General features: G+C 36.9%; 1 protein-coding gene across 5 annotated transcripts in view; it reads left to right on the top strand.

The window, feature by feature from the left end:
- LOC133523806 (tyrosine-protein phosphatase Lar) overlaps nt 1–22,181 on the top strand; it is a 701,140-nt gene that overhangs the window by 149,481 nt on the left and 529,478 nt on the right. For all 5 annotated transcript variants that reach the window (XM_061859542.1, XM_061859541.1, XM_061859540.1 and 2 more), the window contains exon 3: nt 13,929–13,970. In XM_061859542.1, the coding sequence (XP_061715526.1) occupies nt 13,929–13,970 (42 nt within the window). The remainder of the gene's footprint in view (nt 1–13,928; nt 13,971–22,181) is intronic.

Raw genomic sequence — 22,181 nt, 5'->3', positions numbered from 1 at the left:
CCATTCCGATACGGTTCGCTCAACACCAGCATTACTGCAACAGTGTAGCGGTGCAACATTGCTGCCGCAATTGAATTTAAACTGTCGTGAGTCATACTAACACTAATCTAGTATAGATAGATAGAATACTCTTTATCGGTACACCTAAGTAAAAGATACACAGCTCAAAGAAAAATAATTGATTATGAAAGGATTATTATGTATAAATAGCTTATATTATGACTATTCTTACTTTTATTTATGACTAGCTTAAAAAAGAGTATCAAATGTCGCTGGTGGGGAACCATTTTTAATTGTTATAATAAGGCGGGTAAGCGGTGACAAGCGGCCAGTTCGAGTACGGACGAGTTATAGCGAAGACGTCTTGGAATATTTATTGTGAATTGGTTGTTAATTATTATTATGTTGGTCACAAATGCACAAAGTTAAAATATTGGTGTTCGTTTTCATCAACGCGGTGGGATATTATAATTAATGATAGAGGTAGACAACAGGCGGTCTTATCGCTAAAGAGAGATCTCCCAGATAACCTTTGGGTAGCGGAAACGAACTAGTTAATCAAAAAGAGTAGGTGTTACAAAAAACGTTATGAAACATAAGTAATACGGTTTAACTCATGTATTTTCTGTCACTCACGCGACATGTTTCGGAGAGTCTGAGTCGCCATTTTCAAATGATAACCGCGCGCCGCGTACCACCTTTCATACATGATGTTTATTGAGTCACCTGCAATAATTTATAAATATATATATATATATATATATATATATATATATATATAATATATTTATATTTATTAATATAGGTCATACTGAACAACTATTACTATGGGACTAACCCCGAAATCGCGAAAAATATTTGGCTTGATACATTTTGGCTGTCTGACCTTGACATTTTCTATAGGAGGGTGTACTATTTTTTTTGCGATTATTGGGTTGGTCACATAGTAAAAGTTCCTCATTATGACCTTTTCAGTCCGTAAATTATTGCAGGTGACTAAATAAACACTGTATTGTATTGCCGCCGCACTTATCATAATCGCCCTCGTCAAAGTTGTAGCAGTAATGCCACAGTCGCCATCTGAATGTCACCTTAACATACTTATAGCGTCTGTGAGACTGGTTTATTTGCACCGCACAAGATGGACCGCAGTGGTTGCACAGTAGCCAACATGGCGGAATTGCGTTAAGAGGAACGTTAATTTCTGTTATTTGTGTTTACTGTGTCCTGCTAGTGGATACGTACACACTTTGACCATTGGTATACCTACTTTATTTTCATGGTAGTAAGATTGACTTACTACCAAGATAAGGATTGCACTGCCAAAATCGTCGTCCGTTAATACATTGGGACTCGGCTCGTAAGTACGAATACGGGATAATTATTATAAATTTACCATGAAAAGTGGTAAGTAGTTCTGGAGATTTCAACATTATTGTAAGCGCTGTTTAATGGAATAACTGATGTACTGCGAGCTACATGTTTAATAATACACTGTAACTGTATGTCCATATTCTAATTAAATTTTGAGGTAATTATTTCATTTTTATTTATTTTACTTTTGTTATTAAAATATTAGTTTAGGTTTTTTTTTTTTACACCACGAGGGTGGCAAACAAGCATACGGCCCGCTTGATGGTAAGCAGTCTCCGCAGCCTATGGACGCCTGCAACTCCAGAGGTGTTACATGCGCGTTGCCGACCCTTTAAAAACCTATACACTCCTTTTTTGAAGAACCCCATACTGTAGACCCTCGGGAAAACCTCGAAAGGTTCTTTACTATATTAGTGTTAAAGTTAAATATAAAAACCCAAAATAGACAAAAGTATAATATTCATCGGATTTGATCCCTCACACATTAGAACATAACCAAATCATTAGTATTTGTAGTTATTATTAATACCTCTGTGTATGTCTATTATGTAAATAAATGATTTATTATTTTCGATATGGTTTTCATTTTATTATGACACGACCTTGAACCTTGAGTCAGCGTGCGCCTGTGTACCAATCAGAGTGAGCCGCTTATGTCGATTGATCCTCACGGAATCCAATCACGAGCAGTCTCATAATGAAAATGACAATCGTATATTGACAAATTCCAAATTAAAAGAAAAAGTATCGGAATGACAGATGCCACAAAGTCACGTGACCACTATTCCGTACGTTATAGATCGTTCCATTTACGAAGATGTATGCCTTGACTCGTAGTATGATGTTCTTAAAGGTTAGATTTGAGAAATCTGCGCGTCATCGTGGATGACACGAACTATATTTAAGTAAAGCGAGAAATATTACTTTGCTAATCCGCGAGAAAATAACGTGTTAGTCAATCAGTGCTAAACCGTTATACTTCCTTGCGTATTTTTACATGCAATTAATGTTACCACCTTCCCACCGCAAAAATAAATACGCAAATAAATAAAACAACCCACCACCAAAAGTACAAAACTCGACACGTGTTTCGCCTCTCTACGAGGCATCCTCAGGAGATGCTGGAGATGTTGACGGTCTGACACCCGACAACTGAAATCAATTCAGATTCAGTTGTCGTCAGTTCTCGCGGATTAGCAAAGTAATATTTCCGCAAAGTAACGCCTGATTCTATTAATTATTTCTATATTTAAGTTTCGATTGACGTGCTCTAGGAACGATTGTTATATTGGCCCCAAGGTTCGCTAGCACTTCTTGATGCGCGTGAAATACCTACTCATGACTCGATGACATGACGCAAGCTCGTATTAAACTTCATCAAAACCTTGTTAAAATCGAATTGGCGTCCAAGACGAACACGGCCTAACTTCACAAAGGCGAACTTCGCACACCCTTTGATTCTCGAATTCCGATCAGGACTTCCGTATTCCGTAGGTACGTGACCAAAGCTCATTTAAAATTATAATTTAAACTCGCGCTGTATTGCTTCGGTTTGAGAAACATATGCGACGCAGACCGTATTTTAACTAGACGCAAGAAATCCTCGTAATTCGCGTGTATTTTTTTATCATCATTTTAGCCTCTTGCCACCCACTCTTTATGTACGGAAATTGTCCCGGTTCTGAGCTAGTCTCGCTCAAAAGTGCCCTGCGATCTCCCGAATGTCGTCCATCCAACGAGCTAACGGTCGTCAAGCGCTTCTTTCATTCGAAAGCCGCCACCAATCCGCTAACATTTTGGTCCACCTGCCATCACCCTGCCTAATATATATGTTTTTTTTTTATGTGTGTGTGTTTTCTGGTCACGACACGTTATTTTTTTTGCATATAACATTACAACGAATAAGTAGTTTTTTTAATTTACAGATAAATTTTACGAGTTTCCTTTAACACTTGAATGTCAGTCAGTAGGTATGACTATACGAAATCTGTAAGCTATGACAGAAACAAATTTTCACATCATTTGTCACTATCTCTAAAACCCAACCGATTTCAGAAAACTGTATGACATTTTCGTCTCCAAATGCGGTCAAGAATACATCCGTAAAATCTGTCGAGTTATTCGATCCCTCGGTGTATACTTTTATTTAATTTATCATACATTTTATTTCATATTTATTGGGTAAATGTTAAAATGCAATGTCAATAGAAAAAAAATATTGTCCAAAGTTGGTGTACAAAAATCGACACAGGGTTTGTCATAAAGTAGTGAAGATGCTTGTTACATCTAGTTGATCTATGGTCTGTGTGCATCGGTTTCGGGCTTAGCTCGGTATTTACATGCAAGTTTACACTGCGTTAAATTGTAGAGACATTATCGATGTCGCCCGCGTCGAAATACCGGGCAGAGTATTTCTGTAGTTGTCGTTCTCATTTCTATGTAGGAAATATGTTAACCTGTGTGTATGTGTGTCTTGAGAGGATATTGACGACCTGCCTGGCCTAGTGGGTACTAGGTAATGACCCGGCCTATGACGCCGATGGTCCCGGGTTCAAATACTGGTAAAGGCATTTATTTATTCGTGTGATAAGCACGGATATTTGTTCCTGGGTCATAATTTAGATATCATTTAAATGTCAAAATGTAACTTTAAATTGGCTTGAATTTCAAGTTAATGAAGCCGGTCTCCCAACTTTTTCGTTTTGAAAGCGATTCGATATCGTAACGTAGGTATCTTGGCAATTTAAGACTCGAAGGTCACTCGTGACAGCCGGAGTTGACGTTCCATTAGTTATGCCATTTTGATTTGCACCAATTACGGCTTCGAAACGAAAACGGATTCATCTTTACCGGGTTACATTATTAATAGTCTGGATTTATTTATGTATTCAATAGTTCGATTTAAATGTTTGTTTGAGGGTACTTCAAAAGGAAAAAACGGACCCTTGCATGAAAACTTTGTTATCCGTCTGTCTGTCAAGACCCTTTTACTCGGGAACGGCTGGAGGTATCGAGGAAATGAAAACTATATATGGGCATTTTCAGAAAAAAGTGTACCCTGTATTTTTAAACCTAACAAATTTTCGGACCGCTGACCGCCATATGGTGACCTCTGATCTAGAGATCTAAAACAAATATGGATTAAGCTAAGTATCGGAATATGTACTGATGTAAAACTTCAATAGTACATTACGATACAAGTGCGAAAAATAGGAAATTTAAAACGAGTGGCGATAAATTAAAACACGACCGAAGGGAGAGATTATTAGTGTAATATTTAACTCGACCAAGGTTTAGATATAAATGTTTTGAAATTGTGATTTTAATTGCAGACCCATAAGTCAAAACAATAAAGACATAAAACCGTTTAATTGTGATTTTAAGACCAATCTTTGCAATTATTTTCTATCGTGCCGATTTCGTTCAATCGTGTATCGAGTACGACCACGGTCTTTGAAATATAATTAATATGAACATATATTTTTCTTACTTGACTGAAACAAATAGTCTTTCTTAAAAAACTGTTTAAGTAACATCAATTTCAAGGACATTGGGTGTTGACAGCCTCTTAATGTTCCTGAATTTTTATTAAAATTCGCTCAGTCATATTTGCGGACTGAGCAAACATCTGAACGTCTAAGTAAGTGTTCAAGATGTCTCATTTCATCTTTCACATTCATTCACAAACTTTCACATTCATAAAAACACGCCACTTAACTGTTACATATCAAAATTGCCTCATATTTACCCGTTGACCTAAGTGAATCAGCTAGTTAAGCATTGGATAGATCTTGAGTTATGTCTAGATCAGTACCCCTAGTGTAAATTTATTCGATAGCGAAACGTGACGTCCGCGTTTGCGTTAAGTCTCATTTTGTATGGGATTTTGAGTTTCCAAAAGGTTAACGCAAACGCGTACGTCACGTTTCGCTATCGAATAAATTTACACTAAGGGCTCTGATTACTCTAAACAGCTTAATGTGAACGCCGCTTTACTAAAGACCTGTGTTTTCATTAGGGACGTTAAGGTAGGTACACACCTGTGAAATCATAATTTGCCAATTTTTAACTTTTTTATACCATGTTGGTGGCATAGAACGGTCCGCTTAATGGTAACCAGTCACCGTAGCCTGTGGATGCCATCTAATTTACCTTTTTAGACGCTTGTAGGTAATCGGTATATTGTGTCCGTATTAAATAGTTACGGCGGGTTAGGACCTAAAAGACTATGTTTTATGATCTCAGAGACGTATTCTATAACTGTCGTCGATTGAGAATACGTTTGTACCACATAATTTTGAGCAAAATCTTTTTTTTTAATGTGCCATATCCGCTCTATTATGTATAATTACACATTATAGGATAATTACACTCTGTTAAAAAGAAAATTATCTCGAACAGTGTGAACTGTGCCTTATATTAATAACCGACTTAATGAAAAAGTGTATAACGGGTTTTATGAAAGTTTTTATTATTATTTCTCACGGCCAGCAACTTAATGAGCAAAATGTAATAAACTTAATACTGAAATCATGTAATTTCTTTCTTCTTAGGTTGTTTGGAATACATTAGGTATTAATGAAACATTTATGATTTCTAAAGTAATGTAATGCATAAATACCTAATCATTATTATTTATGGTTTATTATTAATAATGTCCTGTATAATTTTAAGCTTATAATGACTAAAATTATTATAGTGTTCATATAATTCGTACAATTTAAAATACATTCTTTTAAATGATTTGTCAATATGCACTCTTTCCCATCACGGAACAATAGCGATCCGGACATTTGGGAGGCGGGCGCGTAGCCGAAGCCAACACGTAGAGTCCCTTTTGCCACTTTCAATAAAATGTAAGGGGAATACCAAGCGGATGCAGCCCTTGCCCGTGTCATGGGACGCACGCAGAGGCAGCACCCGCCAGGGTTGTAAGGAATATTGAGAGTTGGGATCTAAAATGAACTAGGCTATTGGGTGAAAGCGATGGATTAAATTCTGGGCTATGTAATATAAAACTGGACGCCTGCCTAATAAATCGGTATGCATATGCACTTATTAATAATATACATTGGTCGCTTATTCAATGAACGTTAAATTGAAGTTAAACTCCATATTTCGGAGACATCGTCACAATGGACATTTAACGTTAACATTCACTAAAGGAACAAAGCCATTGAGTTACTCGCTCCGCTCTAAATCACTTGTTATGTTTGTGCAGCCGTTCCTATGACTTGAATAAATCGCACATTTGGCGCCCAACTTGAGCTGCAACCATGTATCTTTAAAAAAAGGCCTAACTTAATACAAAATCGAGGCTACTTACGCCATTTTGTACACAAATCAATATGCTGAATGAATTTAGCATAACGCCATTATTACGAACACTTCGCAAATTCCCCGGCTCACATTAAATTACCCTTTACGACTTCATCATAAGGTTCAAACTAGCGTGAAATTGATCTGGCGCCGAACGTTCGATGAAATTTTGATTTCGGAATCTCGGCCGTCGGATATTCATAAATGGAACGCGAGACGTGGCGGTTTGATGTGCATTTGTTTTCGTCAAGAGTTTCGTTTTTGTAAAGTTACTCGTAGCAGCCAAAATAAGCCATCGTTCTAATATTTTTAAAGGCAACGTGCATGAATTGTAGGGCAGCACAGAAGCCCCTTGATTATTGATGCAAAGTGGAAATGTCAAGTTTAAGTTTCCGATGTAAGCCACAAGATGGCAGAACCTACAACTCGCAAGGGAGCGTGGGTGAACTGTAGGGGCCAGGACATGCTTTGGCATGAAGTGTCAATGTCAAGTTTAAGTTTCCGATTTAGGTCACAAGATGGCAGACCCTCCAACGTGCACGGTCCCTATAGCTTCATAATTAACAGTCATAGAACTAGGAACTGTTCATCGATAAATCTACTATTGATACGTCATAAATAAATAGAAGAGCATATAATTTGTTAACTTTTATGTTCTGAGAAGTTTCAGGAATCAATGAATACCAACTACATATCAAAAGTATCAAAACTAAACTAAAAATAATTTACATATCGATACATATTGTCTTTATTACATAGCTTTTTTTTTAAATACTACCTCGGTGGCAAACAAGCATACGGCCCGCCTGATGTTAAGCAGTCTCCGTAGCCTATGTACGCCTGCAACTCCAGAGGAGTTACATGCGCGTTGCCGACCCTAAACCCGCCCCCCCTCGTTGAGCTCTGGCAACCTTACTACAGTACAGTACAGTAGTTACTAGTACATATATCAAGTACTTAAATATAAAACGAAAGCGGCATACAGTGCCAAAATCATAAAAAAAACTACCAAATTCCAAACAAGATAACGGACATGCCCTGTATTTCGTGGTAATGATATATTATCTAGTTGGTAACATCAATAACAGATATGTCGATGCTTTAAATTATCATTCAAAATCATCATTTAAAAGTCAATTCTACTAGCTAACATTCTGATTCCTTCTGATTACTTTGCCCACATGTGGATAAAATGCAACTTTCTCATTAGTTTTTGAACAATCAAGAGGGCCTTTACCAGTTGGTGTGGGGAAAAATATATCGTAGGCACCAGACCTATATTCTTCCAGCCAACGAATGAAAGAACGGGTGAGTGAGTCATACGTACGTCTTCCGGAACACTTCCAATTTCGCTCCCTACGGACATTGTTGACGCACCTTTAATAACGTTTTTATTAAAAAAAAAAACGCTATCCTCTTTAATCTGGAATCCTGTTGTATATCATACTTATTAAAAGCAGTATACTTGGATTAATGCTTTGGTTTGGATATTATCAATGTTTGTCATTAAAAAAAATACTAGATTTAATATACTTGCATAGTGGTCGAACCAGTTGATATTACTGCAACTATTGTAATAAGGATCATTATTTATAAATAGCTTATATTTGGATTATTCTTACTTTTATTTATGATAAGCTTATGAAAGAGTATCAATTGACTCTTACTTGTCACAGTTGCCACTGTTTCCCGCCATTTTGAGTCGTTAAAAAAAGCTGGTACGCAATGACAAGCGGCCAGTTCGAGTACGGACAAGTTATAGTGGAGATGTTTTGTGATATTTATTGTAAATTGGTTGTTATTATGGTTGTAACAAATGATAAGGTTAAAATATTGTTTTCATCATCAACCCGGTGGTATATCACGCTATATCAATTCAATATATCGCAATCATTAATTGGGTACTTGACACATGTTGAATATTATAATTTATAACAAAATTTAGTTAAATGGATAGAAAATGAGCCATCCATTATAAAAAAGTGGAATTTAAAAAATTATATTGAGATTATAATTTTTTTTTTCTTTCAAAAATAGAAAAGAAAATGGTACCATTCGATTCCTTACATTTTATTGAAAAATAAATTTTATGACAACTATACACATAAACGCAATATTTCAGGGTCAAAATGGCAATTTCCTTGGTCTTCCATACATTTAGGAGTTTTAGGACAGACTTTTATGATGTGACGTCACATCACCTTATCATTTTGTTAGAGGCGTTTCAATCGTCGAGTGCGAGCGTCAGACTTTAAATCTCATTTCTGATCTTTGTGTTGCTTAAATGCCATGAGTCCTATATATACATTTGATTGATTTGATCCTCAGGAAAATCAAGATCGATTGACATTATTTACAAAAAACAGTCAAGTAGCCAATTTTAGAAGGCCCGTACCAAACACCAGACTGCATGGTTCTTCGTCAAAACTTCCGAAATTACCATGGTCTTAACGATCTCAATATCAATCCCAATCGTCGTATTTCGTAACAGAAACTGACTGACAATTATTACTCGCGAACACTCAGAAACTCTCAGAAGAAATTATTGAGAACGCTCGTTAATGCTTTCTTGTCGGGATTTGTTTGTTAAGTATGTAAGTAAATATGTACCTGTACAGTGATCAGGAGAAACTCGAAGGATAAATTTTAATAATATTTATTTTAATATCCTTTCGTCTGTGGCTTGTCAAAAATGTTTTATTTAAATATTAACCTTGAAGTTTAAAAAAAGTAGTTTAGAATTGCGTAATGACAGATGCCCGAATTGGGTCTCGCCTGAGACGAAAGACATACTCGTATGTATCTATTAATATTTATTTTGATATGTATTTTTCTTTGTATTGTATGTTGCTTTGTGTTATTGTTTTATGTATTGAGGTGTGCAATAAAGAGTATTTGTATTGTGTTGTATTGTATAAATGCGCATTTTAAAAACGTAACAGAGAAAAAATATTTATTTAAATTCAACAAACAAGTGAATGTCGCCCGCGCTTTTTCCGGACCGATAGGACCTTGAAACCAAGAAAAGGGCAAACCTACTCCCATTAAAGGCCGGCAATACACTAGCAACCATTCTGGTGTTTCGGGCGTCCATGGGCGACGGTGATTACTTATCATCAGGGGATTCGCCTGATCGTTTGCCCCGAATTTGAGTCGAAACGTGATCGTTTTAGTCGAATTTTAACCAGATTCGATCTCAAGGAATACGCCAAATACGCCCTTAAAATCCTTTGGGTTTCTGTCGAGCGCTTGTGTACCTGTGTAGATGTTCGTACGTGAGTGTATGCCATGCAAATTGTTTGTTCTGTTTCTACCCAGTGGCAGCTTTGAGCAGATTATATAGATGAGTAATGTCTTCGAGAAATTTGCAGTCGGACATGGGATATCCACTTTAGAATCGCATCCTAATAGTACATTATGATACAAGTGCGAAAAATAGGAAATTCGAAACGAGTGGCGATAAATAAAAACACGTCCAAAGGTAGTGTTTTAAATCGACACGAGTTGCGAATTACCTATTCGCCCATGTATCGTACAACGTTTTACAGTACATATGGCCCTTTAAATTTTCGACATAGTTACGTAACGTGCTAATTATCGCACTAGTGCGGTAAAGTAGCACCATATCTACATTGATTTGTGAGTTGGTTGGTTGATTGTGAGTTTGCTGTGTTGTTTTTATAGGATAGTTTATGGTCTGACCATAAATTACTTTGATTTTGAGTTCGGAATGTCCAAAATCGAACGTTATTTCAAGTGTTACGTCATTTAAGAGCTGTTAAAGAATTTCGAATGTCCCACCAGTAAAAACAAGTTAAGTTGACACAACAAAGGCCGACTATTGAAATATGGTTGATGCCGAAAAATTGGAAACAAAACATACTAACTCGATTCCGCGGTGCTAAAGCGAAGTGGATGGAACCAAATGTAGCAGCAGCACAGATCACTTAGGTACATGGAGCATGTTTTATTTTAGTGTTTATTTATCTCTCAATACAATATCCTTTTTTTTATTATTATTACTAAAGTACATCCACATCATACATATTATAACTTACACTAAAAACATTTTAAAAGGTAATAAACACTGATATATACAACAATTATGGAGTACCTAACATTGACTACTTATATTATACATAACAGTGAGATTACCTAAACTTAGCCTAAAACTAATCTAATACTAATCTAAAATTATACTAATCTAAAATTATACTAATTTAATTATAACTAAAATCCTATACAGAATTTCTGTTATTAAAATTTATAAAAGTATAATACAAAATATAATTTAATTTAATCCTTTTGTTCATAGTTGATGTAAAAAAAATATGATGAAAAAACAAAACAGGTAGTTTAATTTCTTTTTTTCAAAAAGGGAACCGCCTTCAAAAAACCAAACGACTGAAAATCAAAAAATACCACTCCTATCCTTGTCCAGTCCCTATCCCATCGTAAAGCAAATTTCTGTCAAAAAGTTATTAATAACTAATAAAAAGAAAATTAATAACCATCCGGATACTTACTTATTTTTTGGTGCCAAACGTGTGCCAAACCAAAATTTTAGTTGTGTTGGTTTAATTTATATTCTAATAAATTATTTAATAGAGGCTTGTTAAGTTTGATGAATAACAAACGGCTGAACGGATTTTGATGAAAGTTGGTATACATTTTATAACCGAGGACATAGGACTCTTTTTTTTTTTGTCCAGAAATCACCCCCTAAGGGCTGCAAAGTCGGTTGCTATTTTTTGCGAGACTAGGTACAGTCACGCTGCTTGATTGTTGAGCCATTTAGGGTTCTAGCTACATTGGACATTCCATAGCGTAAGCATTAAACAGCCAATTTATCTTAAACCCTAAATGGCGCAACAAACACGGAGCATGACTACCGACTGTACCTACTAAACTAGAGTCAGACCAAGATAAGTTGGCAGCGATTTTAATAGTCCAGCCTGTGCAAGTGTTAAGTTAACGTCATAATTTCATAGAAGTTTGACGTTTGAAATAACACTTGCACTCTCCGGGCTGCTAAAATAGCTGCCAACTTATCTTGGTTTGATTCTAACCGCAAACCCAATGACGACTGGGATGGTAAAACTTCTCATTGACACTTTCGCAGACGTAGATAGAGTGAGAGAGATAGTGTTATAACCCTGGTCTTCAGTTTGGTTTGCGGCTACTATAAGGGAAGGGTGTGTGTCCTTTCTTGAGGCTTGTCAAACAGAGCTAGTGCTTTTCAATGTGGAGTCTGTGTGAGGGTGGTCTATGAGCGGCATTCATAGAAGCAGCACGCACTACACATGACGTGAATAATCGAATTGCGAGAGCGAGCTCTTGGTTCGGCAAGAAAAACTAGGGATGAACTCGGCGCGTGGGACAAGGCATAAGCGGCTTCTTTCCGCTATCGCTATACGCTACAACATTTCTATCTCCACCACTGAGACGGTTGGCAGTTCAGTAGCAAACGTTCAGCCTTAAAAAATAATTTAGTTATTTAAGTCGCACCGTTTAAATCCATCCCTATCTTCAGGAAATTTGTCAGTTACAGCGGCGGTATAGACGCCGCCGCAGTAATGACATAAAAATCTTTATTTTAGGCAACTAGTGGCCCATAAATAAATGCCTTAAAACGAACATACATATTATAATCTCGTACATAAGTAATTTCGCAATAGTAACGCCGCTGCAGTTGACATCCGCATATCACTTTTAGGCTGTGTATCCACGAGATATGTGCGAGGATGCGTACTGCGTAGCGAGGGATGTGTTCAGAACCAATGGAATCACTTCATGTACCTTTCCACGCGCAGTGTTAAGTAGCTCTATTGGTCCTTATGAAACATCCTCGCTTCGCATCCTCGCATAGGTATATCTGGTGCGGCCTCTTCAAATCGCTTTAGACTAGTACCAGTCACTGCCACACTAGACTAGTCCGACGGCCTAATTTAATATACAACCTTCGCTAACTTTCAGCGAACATTTTACATCGCACCGTTTTCATCCATCACTCATTTTATCGGAGAATTGGCAGATACAGCGTCAGCATCAACATACGGATGCACGTATGTCACCTTGATATTTATTTATTCAAAAATTGGATTCAGGCACCAAGGCCCATATTACAAATACCTTATAGCCTAACATACATACATATACATTTTCTAAAATTACAACTAAATACTATATATGCGACAAAACGCTATTTCTTCTTCTTGCACACATGCTGCTATGCCCTAGCGGGCGTCGGCGGCCACCTTTGCAAAGTCTTTTCTATGCTTGGCCATTCTTGTTAGCGTGGCCGCGTCCTTGATGTTAGTCCATTTTTTGATGTTGTCGAGCCAGTTCATCCTCCTTCTTCCCCTTCCCCGTTTTCCCTCTATTTTTCCTTCTATTATAACTTTCAACAGTTTATACTAACGCTAAACGCTATTTAGGCGATATTAAAATCGCCTCCCGCTTTAGACTAGTACCATCACTTTTTTTATACTACGTCGTTTGCAAACAAGTATACGGCACGCCTGCCACGTCAGAGGTGTTACAAGCGCATTGCCGACCTTAAGACAACGCACTCTTGTTGAGCTCTGGAAACCTTACTCACCGGCAGTAACACATTATGAGTAGGGTCTACTTATAGTATAGTGCAGCGATACTCGAATAGTCAACGGCCTAATTTAATATACAACCTTCGCAAACTTTCCGGGGACAATTTACATAGCACCGTTTTCGAGGGCGAAGAAACATTTCCCCGTACAGTTGGCAATAAAAACAACTAGACCCTTTCGTAGTTTGCTGACGGTACACACAAAAGTGAAGCCCTCAAAGGTGGAATTGTGAAATTAGAGTTTTTGAATCGGAATTGTTAAAATATTTCATTCCACTTTTGTAAATTCGAACTTAAAGCTTGTTTAACACTGGGGAACTCCCTCAAAAACTGCTATTATAATCGTCATAAAATTACTCAGTTAAGAAATATGAAAGTTACGTTTTGGGTTGAAGAACAGGTTATGAATTTGATTTGGATTTGTTAGTCAATTAATATTACAATCAGAATAGGCCTGAAGTTGGACACTTATCTCTAACACATATTAAAAATTTTATGAACAACACTGAAGTACATAGGGTAAACCGTCTATTACTGGCCACTTTATACTTATACCACCCTATTAGTCTTAATTAAATAATTGTAAATAAAATAAACGACGATGTCTAATTATTATCTCTTTTGTCCACAGACTTTGGAACCCGAGTTAGACATGGGCTCCGACAACACACCTGTAAGTACTTAGCATATTATATATTAGTCTATCTTTATATTTCAAATAAAACCGGAGGTATTAAACTAGTACTCGGGGACCGCAAGGTCCGCAAGTCATTAATGCGGAACCCCATGGGCTGGTCTTTGTAGTCGTCTATTACCCGTGTCCAAACTTCACGCTCCTTATTGTGCGTTGTGACACGTGCACTCCGCGCCGTTGTCGCCAATGAACTGACTGGAATTGCTCCAATCGTACTAGACATGCGGCAAGCTATTAGGGCGGTAGATACAACCTAGGGAGCTAGGAAGGTCTTGCGACCCTGCCGCCCTGCCGCAGGGCCTATCAAAAAATTGCCCCTGCTTGCACATCATAATTAAGCAGGCAATTAAGGGTCCAATTCCAATATTGCCTCTGCGGCAGGTGTGCGAGTGTGAGTAGCCGGTTTTACATGCGAAAGACGCGCAGAGGTAGCGTTGCTAAAACAATATTGTGTTGTCAAACATAACACGCGCCGATTTCTTCGTGTTTACGCATCACACGCATACATTCACAACTAGAGGGTGAACGGATAAGTTGTGTATGTCGTGTGATCATATAGATTTATATTTTTTCAAAATAAGTCCGACTACAATTAATATATTTATTCATATGCGCAAACCACTTTTTATTAATTAATTCGAATTCTTCCTCAAACGCACCAACCAACTGCTCGTCCGTAGAAAACTTGCGCCCTTTCATGCGGTTTTTCACAAACGGAAATAACCCGAAGTCACATGGTGCAAGGTCAGGACTGTAGGCAGGGTGTTCCAGTACTTTGATGCGAGATGCTCTCAGAAATCGCGAAGTAGCGCCAGCTCTATGGGCTGGTGCATTGTCGTGATGTAGGAACCACGAGCCTAGTCCCGAGTTCGGTTGTCGATTTCTCAGTTCTTCGAACCATTTAGGCAGGAAAATGTCAGTATACCATTCACTTGTAACGGTCTTCTGTCCACTAAGCAACACTGATTTTACTAATCCTTGTTTGTTAAAAAAACAGTGATTCGGCGATCTCCTCTAATAGCTTTTTCCACACGAGTTATGTTTTCCGGCACTTTTATTTCCGCGCGTCTTCCCGGTCGCGGGTCATCGTCTAGTTCAAATTCCCCACGTTTGAACTGTAAATACCATCGTTCCACGTACTTCCTGACCAAGAACAGTACCCCTAGTGTAAATAAATTCGATTTCGAAACGTGACGTACGCGTTTGCGTTTAGTCTCATTTTGTATTGGATTTAGAAAGAGCGCGCCAAGCGGGACGTTTTGGAAACTCAAAATCCTATACAAAATGAGACTTAACGCAAACGCGTACGTCACGTTTCGCTATCGACTAAATTTACACTAGAGGTACAGAACACATCTCGTCAAAACATTCTTGTTTAGATAAACCGCGTTTGAAGTTATAGTAAATAATAATACAAACGTCTCGTTTATTCAACGACGTCATCTAAATTATTTAAATTGTTCCCTTAAACTAAAATATTAATTGTAGGAAGCTAAAACAAACGTGTTCACTCTTGAGAACACTTAATAATGAACACGTTTGCAGACACGTCAAGACTTGTTGAACACCAAGGACTTGTCATCAAGTTCAAGTCATAGTTTTGTCGTCAGCAACCCTGTCTATCTGTTAAGTCTGTGTGTTTAATAGCTGCCTATATTCTAGCTTAGCAGTTCACCTGCATCCTGCTTATGTAGCCCTAGTAGTATTTCCTGAAAATGAAGTGAAATTGAAAAAGAATATATACCTCTTCACGTACCAACTAACACACCACAATCTTCATCTACGTTTGATATCACTTTTATCACACGTAAACTGTATTGGGATCATGCTAATTACTTTAAACATAATGCAACTCATCACTGGAAATGGCTGGCGAATTAAAAAGCACTTTTGATATACATTGTAATGAGAAAATCATAACAATCGTGCCGTGAGCTGTGTGCAGCGGGGTTAAGACTTGGTTACACGGGTGAAGAGACGGGAAGGGATTGCTCTAGAACAGGGCCCACCAATTACTATTTTAGGGGTCCGGTTCTTAAAATAAAATGACCATCGCGGTCCGTTTCTACTTGAGCTTATTAAATAAGCATAAAAATAAATTAGGTCGGCGTTCCGGACCGCGGTCGCGGGAGATTAGCTCAGGACTGGGACAAGTGGCGTACGGGAAGAGATGCCCATGCTCAGCAGTGGGCGATAAAGGGCTGATATGATGATATCGGATGTCGGTTGATCTCAGGAGAAAATCAATTGATGTATACAAAATATAAAAAGACACTTTACTTTTTAATTCTTTGTAGTCATATCCGACATCCGATATCGGATAGGACAATGTTAAATTGCTCTTACGTGCAGATTTTTCTGAAACTGTCCAAATATCGGCTGAATGTCGCAGATGTACGGATTGTGAAGTACCCATTATTAAAAAATATTATTATACATATAAAATCTCTCAATTTAGGTAATATAATCACAATTTAAGTCTTCTTCTCTTTAAATATATTCAATAAATAAGAAATAACATCTAAATGGTAAGTGCCTAATGGTATCTGCATTAACTACATATTATAAAAGTATTTAAAAAATAAATATTTACAATCCAAATAAGATTAATTGAAGGATAGAATTAGATTACCTACATTTATAGCCAAAATTCGATTTGAATGCTGAGAAAAGGCCAGACATTGACCAAATACTTAGCTAGTTTCTGAAAGCGGCCATATTTATATGTGCTTAGGCACGTAGCAGGTAGCAAAGTTTTTTATTGGGTCGTCGGCGGTCTGCCCTAAGCCTAACGGCCCAGCATTTACGTATTCACTGAGAGTCTTTTGAAAGAGTTTTTTGCGAAATGCAATAATACTCCAGTCCACAAGTTGCTTTTATCTCTGCGAAGAAAAAAGTCTTTTGTTCACGCAACTTGCAGTAAAGTATTTTTTTTCACAAAGATTATTGCAGTTTTTTTGATGTTCCGTATTTGGAATTCTGTTTTTGTTACTTAAATAAGTAAAATTGGTTATAAATTATAAACTTATGCGAAATAAAAATTTGGACAAACTTTCGAACATGTATAGTATACAATGTATACCTAATGTAAAAAAAATGTAATTATATCTAACTGCCAATTTGTTTAACGTCTATATAGCTATCAATTAATCTGGTAATTTTCATGGACATCAGATGCTTTCTTTTGAAATTATGGTCAATCGAGAAGAAGGAAATATTTGTAATAAGTGTCACCCATGTAAACCAGTTTTCGGCGTCGAAAATATACAAAAAGCTTCGCCTATTATATATATCCCGTCGTTGAAGTTTTCATACAAACGGACCCGTTTTCATAGCACTATAGTGTCATCATCTTCTCCTAGCCGTTTTCGACCACAGCGACTGCGTTCTACCGCTGAGAGCGTCGCTGGTGCGTTCTCAGGTGACTGATATATAGGCATCGGAGTTTTTGTCGCACGGTAAGACTAATAGGGAGTTATGGAGTCGACATAAGCAATAAAATTCAACTCTTATACATACTCATACTCATTAATTTATTTAATTAGTGATTTTAATTTTACAAGAACAAGAATGTTTGTAAACGATCCTTTAATTTTGTCCTTCAGAACATAAATATTACAAATAAGAATAATGTCAATTTTTGTAGTGATTAATTAATTCATATTTATTTTACCTCTTTTAATATACATATTAATAATAACAATATTAATAATCTAAGACACAAGATAAATAAAGAGATAATAATAATAAAATGCTTTATTGCACACTACAAAAAAAAATGGTACAAAGTATGTAAAGGTATAAATATGTATATGCATATTGTTTTTTTTTCTGAATTTTCGATGTATAATCAATACGAAAAATGGTAATTATTCTTATTTATATATTCAAAGACAAAATTAAAGGATATTATATAACTCGTCAAAGTTCTAAGTCTTGATTATATAATAATAATAAAACTTTTTAACAAAAAATAAAACCGACTTCAAAAATTACCAAAAGCGCCATACATGTACCTATAACATTTGAAGAGTTCCCTCGATTTCTCTAAGATCCCATCATCAGACCCCGACTTGGTGCCAACGGGACCATATCGGGGTTATACCCGTTCGATTAAAAGAAAATATTTGAAAATCGGTACACGATTCTCGGAGATATTGAGTAACACCTCCTACTTTTTTGAAGTCGGTTAAAAATTAAAATCACTTATTAAATAGATGAATGAGCATGAGTATGAATATGAAGTGAATTTTATTGCTAATGTCGACTCCATAGCTCGCTATTAGTCTTACCGTGCGATGAAATGAAAACTCCGATGCCTTCTGTACCCCTAGTGTAAATTTAGTCGATAGCGAAACGTGACGTACGCGTTTGCGTTAAGTCTCATTTTGTATGGGTTTTTGAACAGCGCGCCAAGCGGGACGTTTTGGAAAGTCAAAAATCTCATACAAAATGACACTTAACGCAAACGCGTACGTCACGTTTCGCTGTCGAAAATATTTACACTAGGGGTACTGATATAGCCAATTTTTGCAGCCAATTACTATAGTGTAAGTACCAGTTGTAATACGTGACCAGAGAAGCGAGCTAAACGGAGCCCATTACGCATGCATACGCCCGATAATAGGGCGTTGACTTTGATTGATATTATCCTTGATAATTACCTTAAATGTATGACAATTGCGTTAACCTAATTGTGTAGCTCTGCGTCTATATATTCTGTATTGTCATACTACGTGGAATCTAACTGGAACCGCAGAATAAATAATAGTGCTACCGTACAGAAAGGAAACTTCCTACAAAGCCGAAGTTAGACAGCGATTCAGGGCCGAATCATGTTGTCCCTTTCTAATGTACGGTTGTGGGTCAATTAAAGACTGTGGCCGTATTTTTTAATTTTGCTGTCTTATTATGCTGGTAAAAATGGAAACTGAAAAATTCAACTATAGTTTGGTTTAATTCTTTAGTCTTTATTTTTAGTTTTCAATATAGATCGTTTTAGTTTATCTTGTTAATTTGATCGTGGTGACTATAACATTTTTACCTGTATGTTATACTTCACACAAATATTTTATGGACATGGAGTTCCTAATTTAATCAATACTGTCATTAAATGCTTCTAAAAATATCAAATATTATTTTGTTATTTTTAAACACTTATTTTAAACACCACGAGTAATAATCATTGTCCATACGAAATATTTATTATTTATGAAATAATCTGAATGAATAAGTAAGAATTATTTAAATACTGTATCACTCTAAAAGTGTCAGCTGTATTTTATCTACCAACGAAATTGCCCTAAATATTGGGACTTATACTTCATGCTGTATACGCTCATGTCCCCGAAGGAAGACCAGAGCTAGCCCAGCCAGGCTAGCACCATGCTAAAGTTGGGACCATTTCGTGGCTTATATGTTATGTTACGTGTTGTTTTCTTCTTTTATTTTGCCACCAATACACGCAATAATAATAGATAATAGAGATATTATCTATTATATTCTAATACAAATTTGCTTTGAATATAACTTTTATTAAATACCAAGACACAATCAAGCCTGGAACGGGTGATTTCATGGATAATTCACAGCGATAAGAATAGCGGTGACCTGGGAGAGTAATAAAGTGTTCAGGCTAAATAAAGTGCTTTGGTACTAAATATTGTCGTAGGTTACCTCCCTTAGACTTCGTATTATGAAGCGTTTACTACACGCAGTCATTTTGATGCCAGCGTACGAACGTACGCGAACGTATGTGAACACATTAGCCTGATAGACGCCCTTACGTTTTAATAGTGAACCAACAGGACTACTTAGTTGCATCTTACACCTTTCTTACAATTTTTTTTTGCAGAAATCGCGAAGCGTTGACGTAACGTGACCGAAGTGCTGGCGGCGTCCTCGCACAACGTATCAGTTTTGCGATGCAACGAGGAAATGCCGCCAGCATCCTGGGTACAATGGCTCAAGGGCCTATTTTAGATTTAAGCTAGATAAAGTAATCCTCTGTGTATTATATCCATTTTGTATATTGTTTTTGTAGGGCTTATTTATTATTGACTCTAATTTGAGGTATTCGTATCTCAAAACTTTTATTATTATTCCTCTCTCTCGTTTGTTTTACAAATTTTCTTTTCCTAATTTCAGTATGAGATTTTGGTTTTTAAAATTCGAATTGAGATGCTCCGCGCACCTGTCTTAAGAATAATATAGGTAAAAAACTTAAGTCACCTGTTGTATGTAGTTGTGACGTGTTCGAATAGACATTTGTTTTGTTTGTGTGTTTCTTTTAAACATATATTGTCTATTCGAACACGTCACAACTACATACAACAGGTGACTTACTTAAGTTTTTTACCTATAATGTGCTCCTAATATAAATATGACACATGGAAGCGCCATTGACCACGGGTAGTTTTCAATGGACCGTCTAGAAGGTTTAGGGGCGACAACAAAATAAAACACTTATTTAGTGTACCCAATGACGACAATGTGCAGTAGTAAGGCAGCTGCCCACCGTCGGCGAGAAAGCGACGATATACTTCTCACACAAAAATTAACCATTTTCACAAGCTTTTAGTCAGTTGCACCTGTCCCGTTGTCTGTCTGTCTATAATCAAATCTTGCAAGTCAAATTTGACCCACTTCTCGGTATCCGATGACGCTGAAAATTTACGTACGTATTTAAGTCGGGCGACAATGCAATATTATCTATCTTCATGTACAGTCGCCATCAGATATATGGTAGCGGCCAAGGTACTCAAATATTTCGGAGCAGCATTAAATTTCAATATATTAGTTACGATAGATAAGGTCTATAATATCGGACCATATAATTCGCCGTAAATTTGGGAGCAGCGACTTTTCAATTAATTCGTGACATACAATGAGACAAAGATATCGTAACAAACAGATCGTCAATGGTATCTAAGCAGTCAAGGTGATCATAAATATCGGAACATTTATGAAAAAATATACTGTAAATCCGTATGACATAGTACAGTCGCCATCAGATATATCGGAGCGGCCAAGGTGGTCACAAATATCTGAACAAAACCTCTATTGTCAAGGCGATAAAGTACATGTTCAGATATTTGTCCGCTCCGATATATTTGATGGCGACTACCTACACATTTGAATTCGTTACTACCTATATTGACTAAGTTGTCAATGTCAAGGATGATTTTGACGACTATTATGGATGAGCAAGTAAGTTTCTTAGACACATGAGATAATTTCAAGCAGCATTCTCGAAAACTGTATATTGATAGGTAAGCTAACGACACCAGTGCTCGATATTCACGCAATGATCGACACTTTCAACCTTATTTCATAAGTAATAGACGTGAACTACTGGTGTCGTTTATTGGGTATTAAGTTGTCGATCATTGGTATCACTACCTTATTCATATGAATATAAAAACTTAATATAAATAAAAAAACTGATTTAGTAGAAAATATTTTTATTTTAAGAATCAAACACGAACAATATTTACTTATACCATTAAAATAACCTTTTAATACGTGCTTCGCTAGCCGTAAACAAAATAAAACTCTGCTTTTCTTCAGCCTGTGAAAACGTTAGTACTTCGTGTAACTTCCCGGTGGCTCGGCGTTTAATACAGCTTGCAATCGTCTTCGCATTGAGCCGACCAGATTTTCACACACGTTTTGCCCTCTAAAAGACTCCCAAACGTTAAGAGCGTGGCGTCTTAAAGCATCTTTGGTGCGACACTGGTTTCCGTCCCACTCTTGCACCATTTTACCCCATAGATTTTCTATGGGGTTGAGATCGGGGCTCTTTGCAGGCATTTTTATGCGAGTCAGCACATCTCTGTGGTCATGAATCCATCCCTGAACCAAGCGAGCATTATGCACCGAGCTGTTGTCTTGCATGAATGTTATATGCTCATTGGGGTAAAATATTTGGGCAGTAGGCAAAAACGACTCCTCAAGTATTTCTTTGTAATCCACCGCATTCATACGACCTGTAATTTCTACCAGCTCCCCTGGGCCATCTTTACACATCCAGCCCCAAAATCCAATTGTAATACGCCCACTCTGGCGGTTAGGCACTACATTTTGCTCCAGATAACGCGTATTGTCTGGTCTCCATAAACTCATTCTGCCATTATCTGCCGAACAGAACACCTTTTCGTCCATAAAAATGACTTTATTAAAATTATGATT

The sequence above is a fragment of the Cydia pomonella genome, chromosome 12 (genome assembly GCF_033807575.1).
Source record: "Cydia pomonella isolate Wapato2018A chromosome 12, ilCydPomo1, whole genome shotgun sequence".
NCBI classification, from domain to species: Eukaryota; Metazoa; Arthropoda; class Insecta; order Lepidoptera; family Tortricidae; genus Cydia; species Cydia pomonella.
This window is presented reverse-complemented; position numbering and strand designations above follow the sequence as displayed.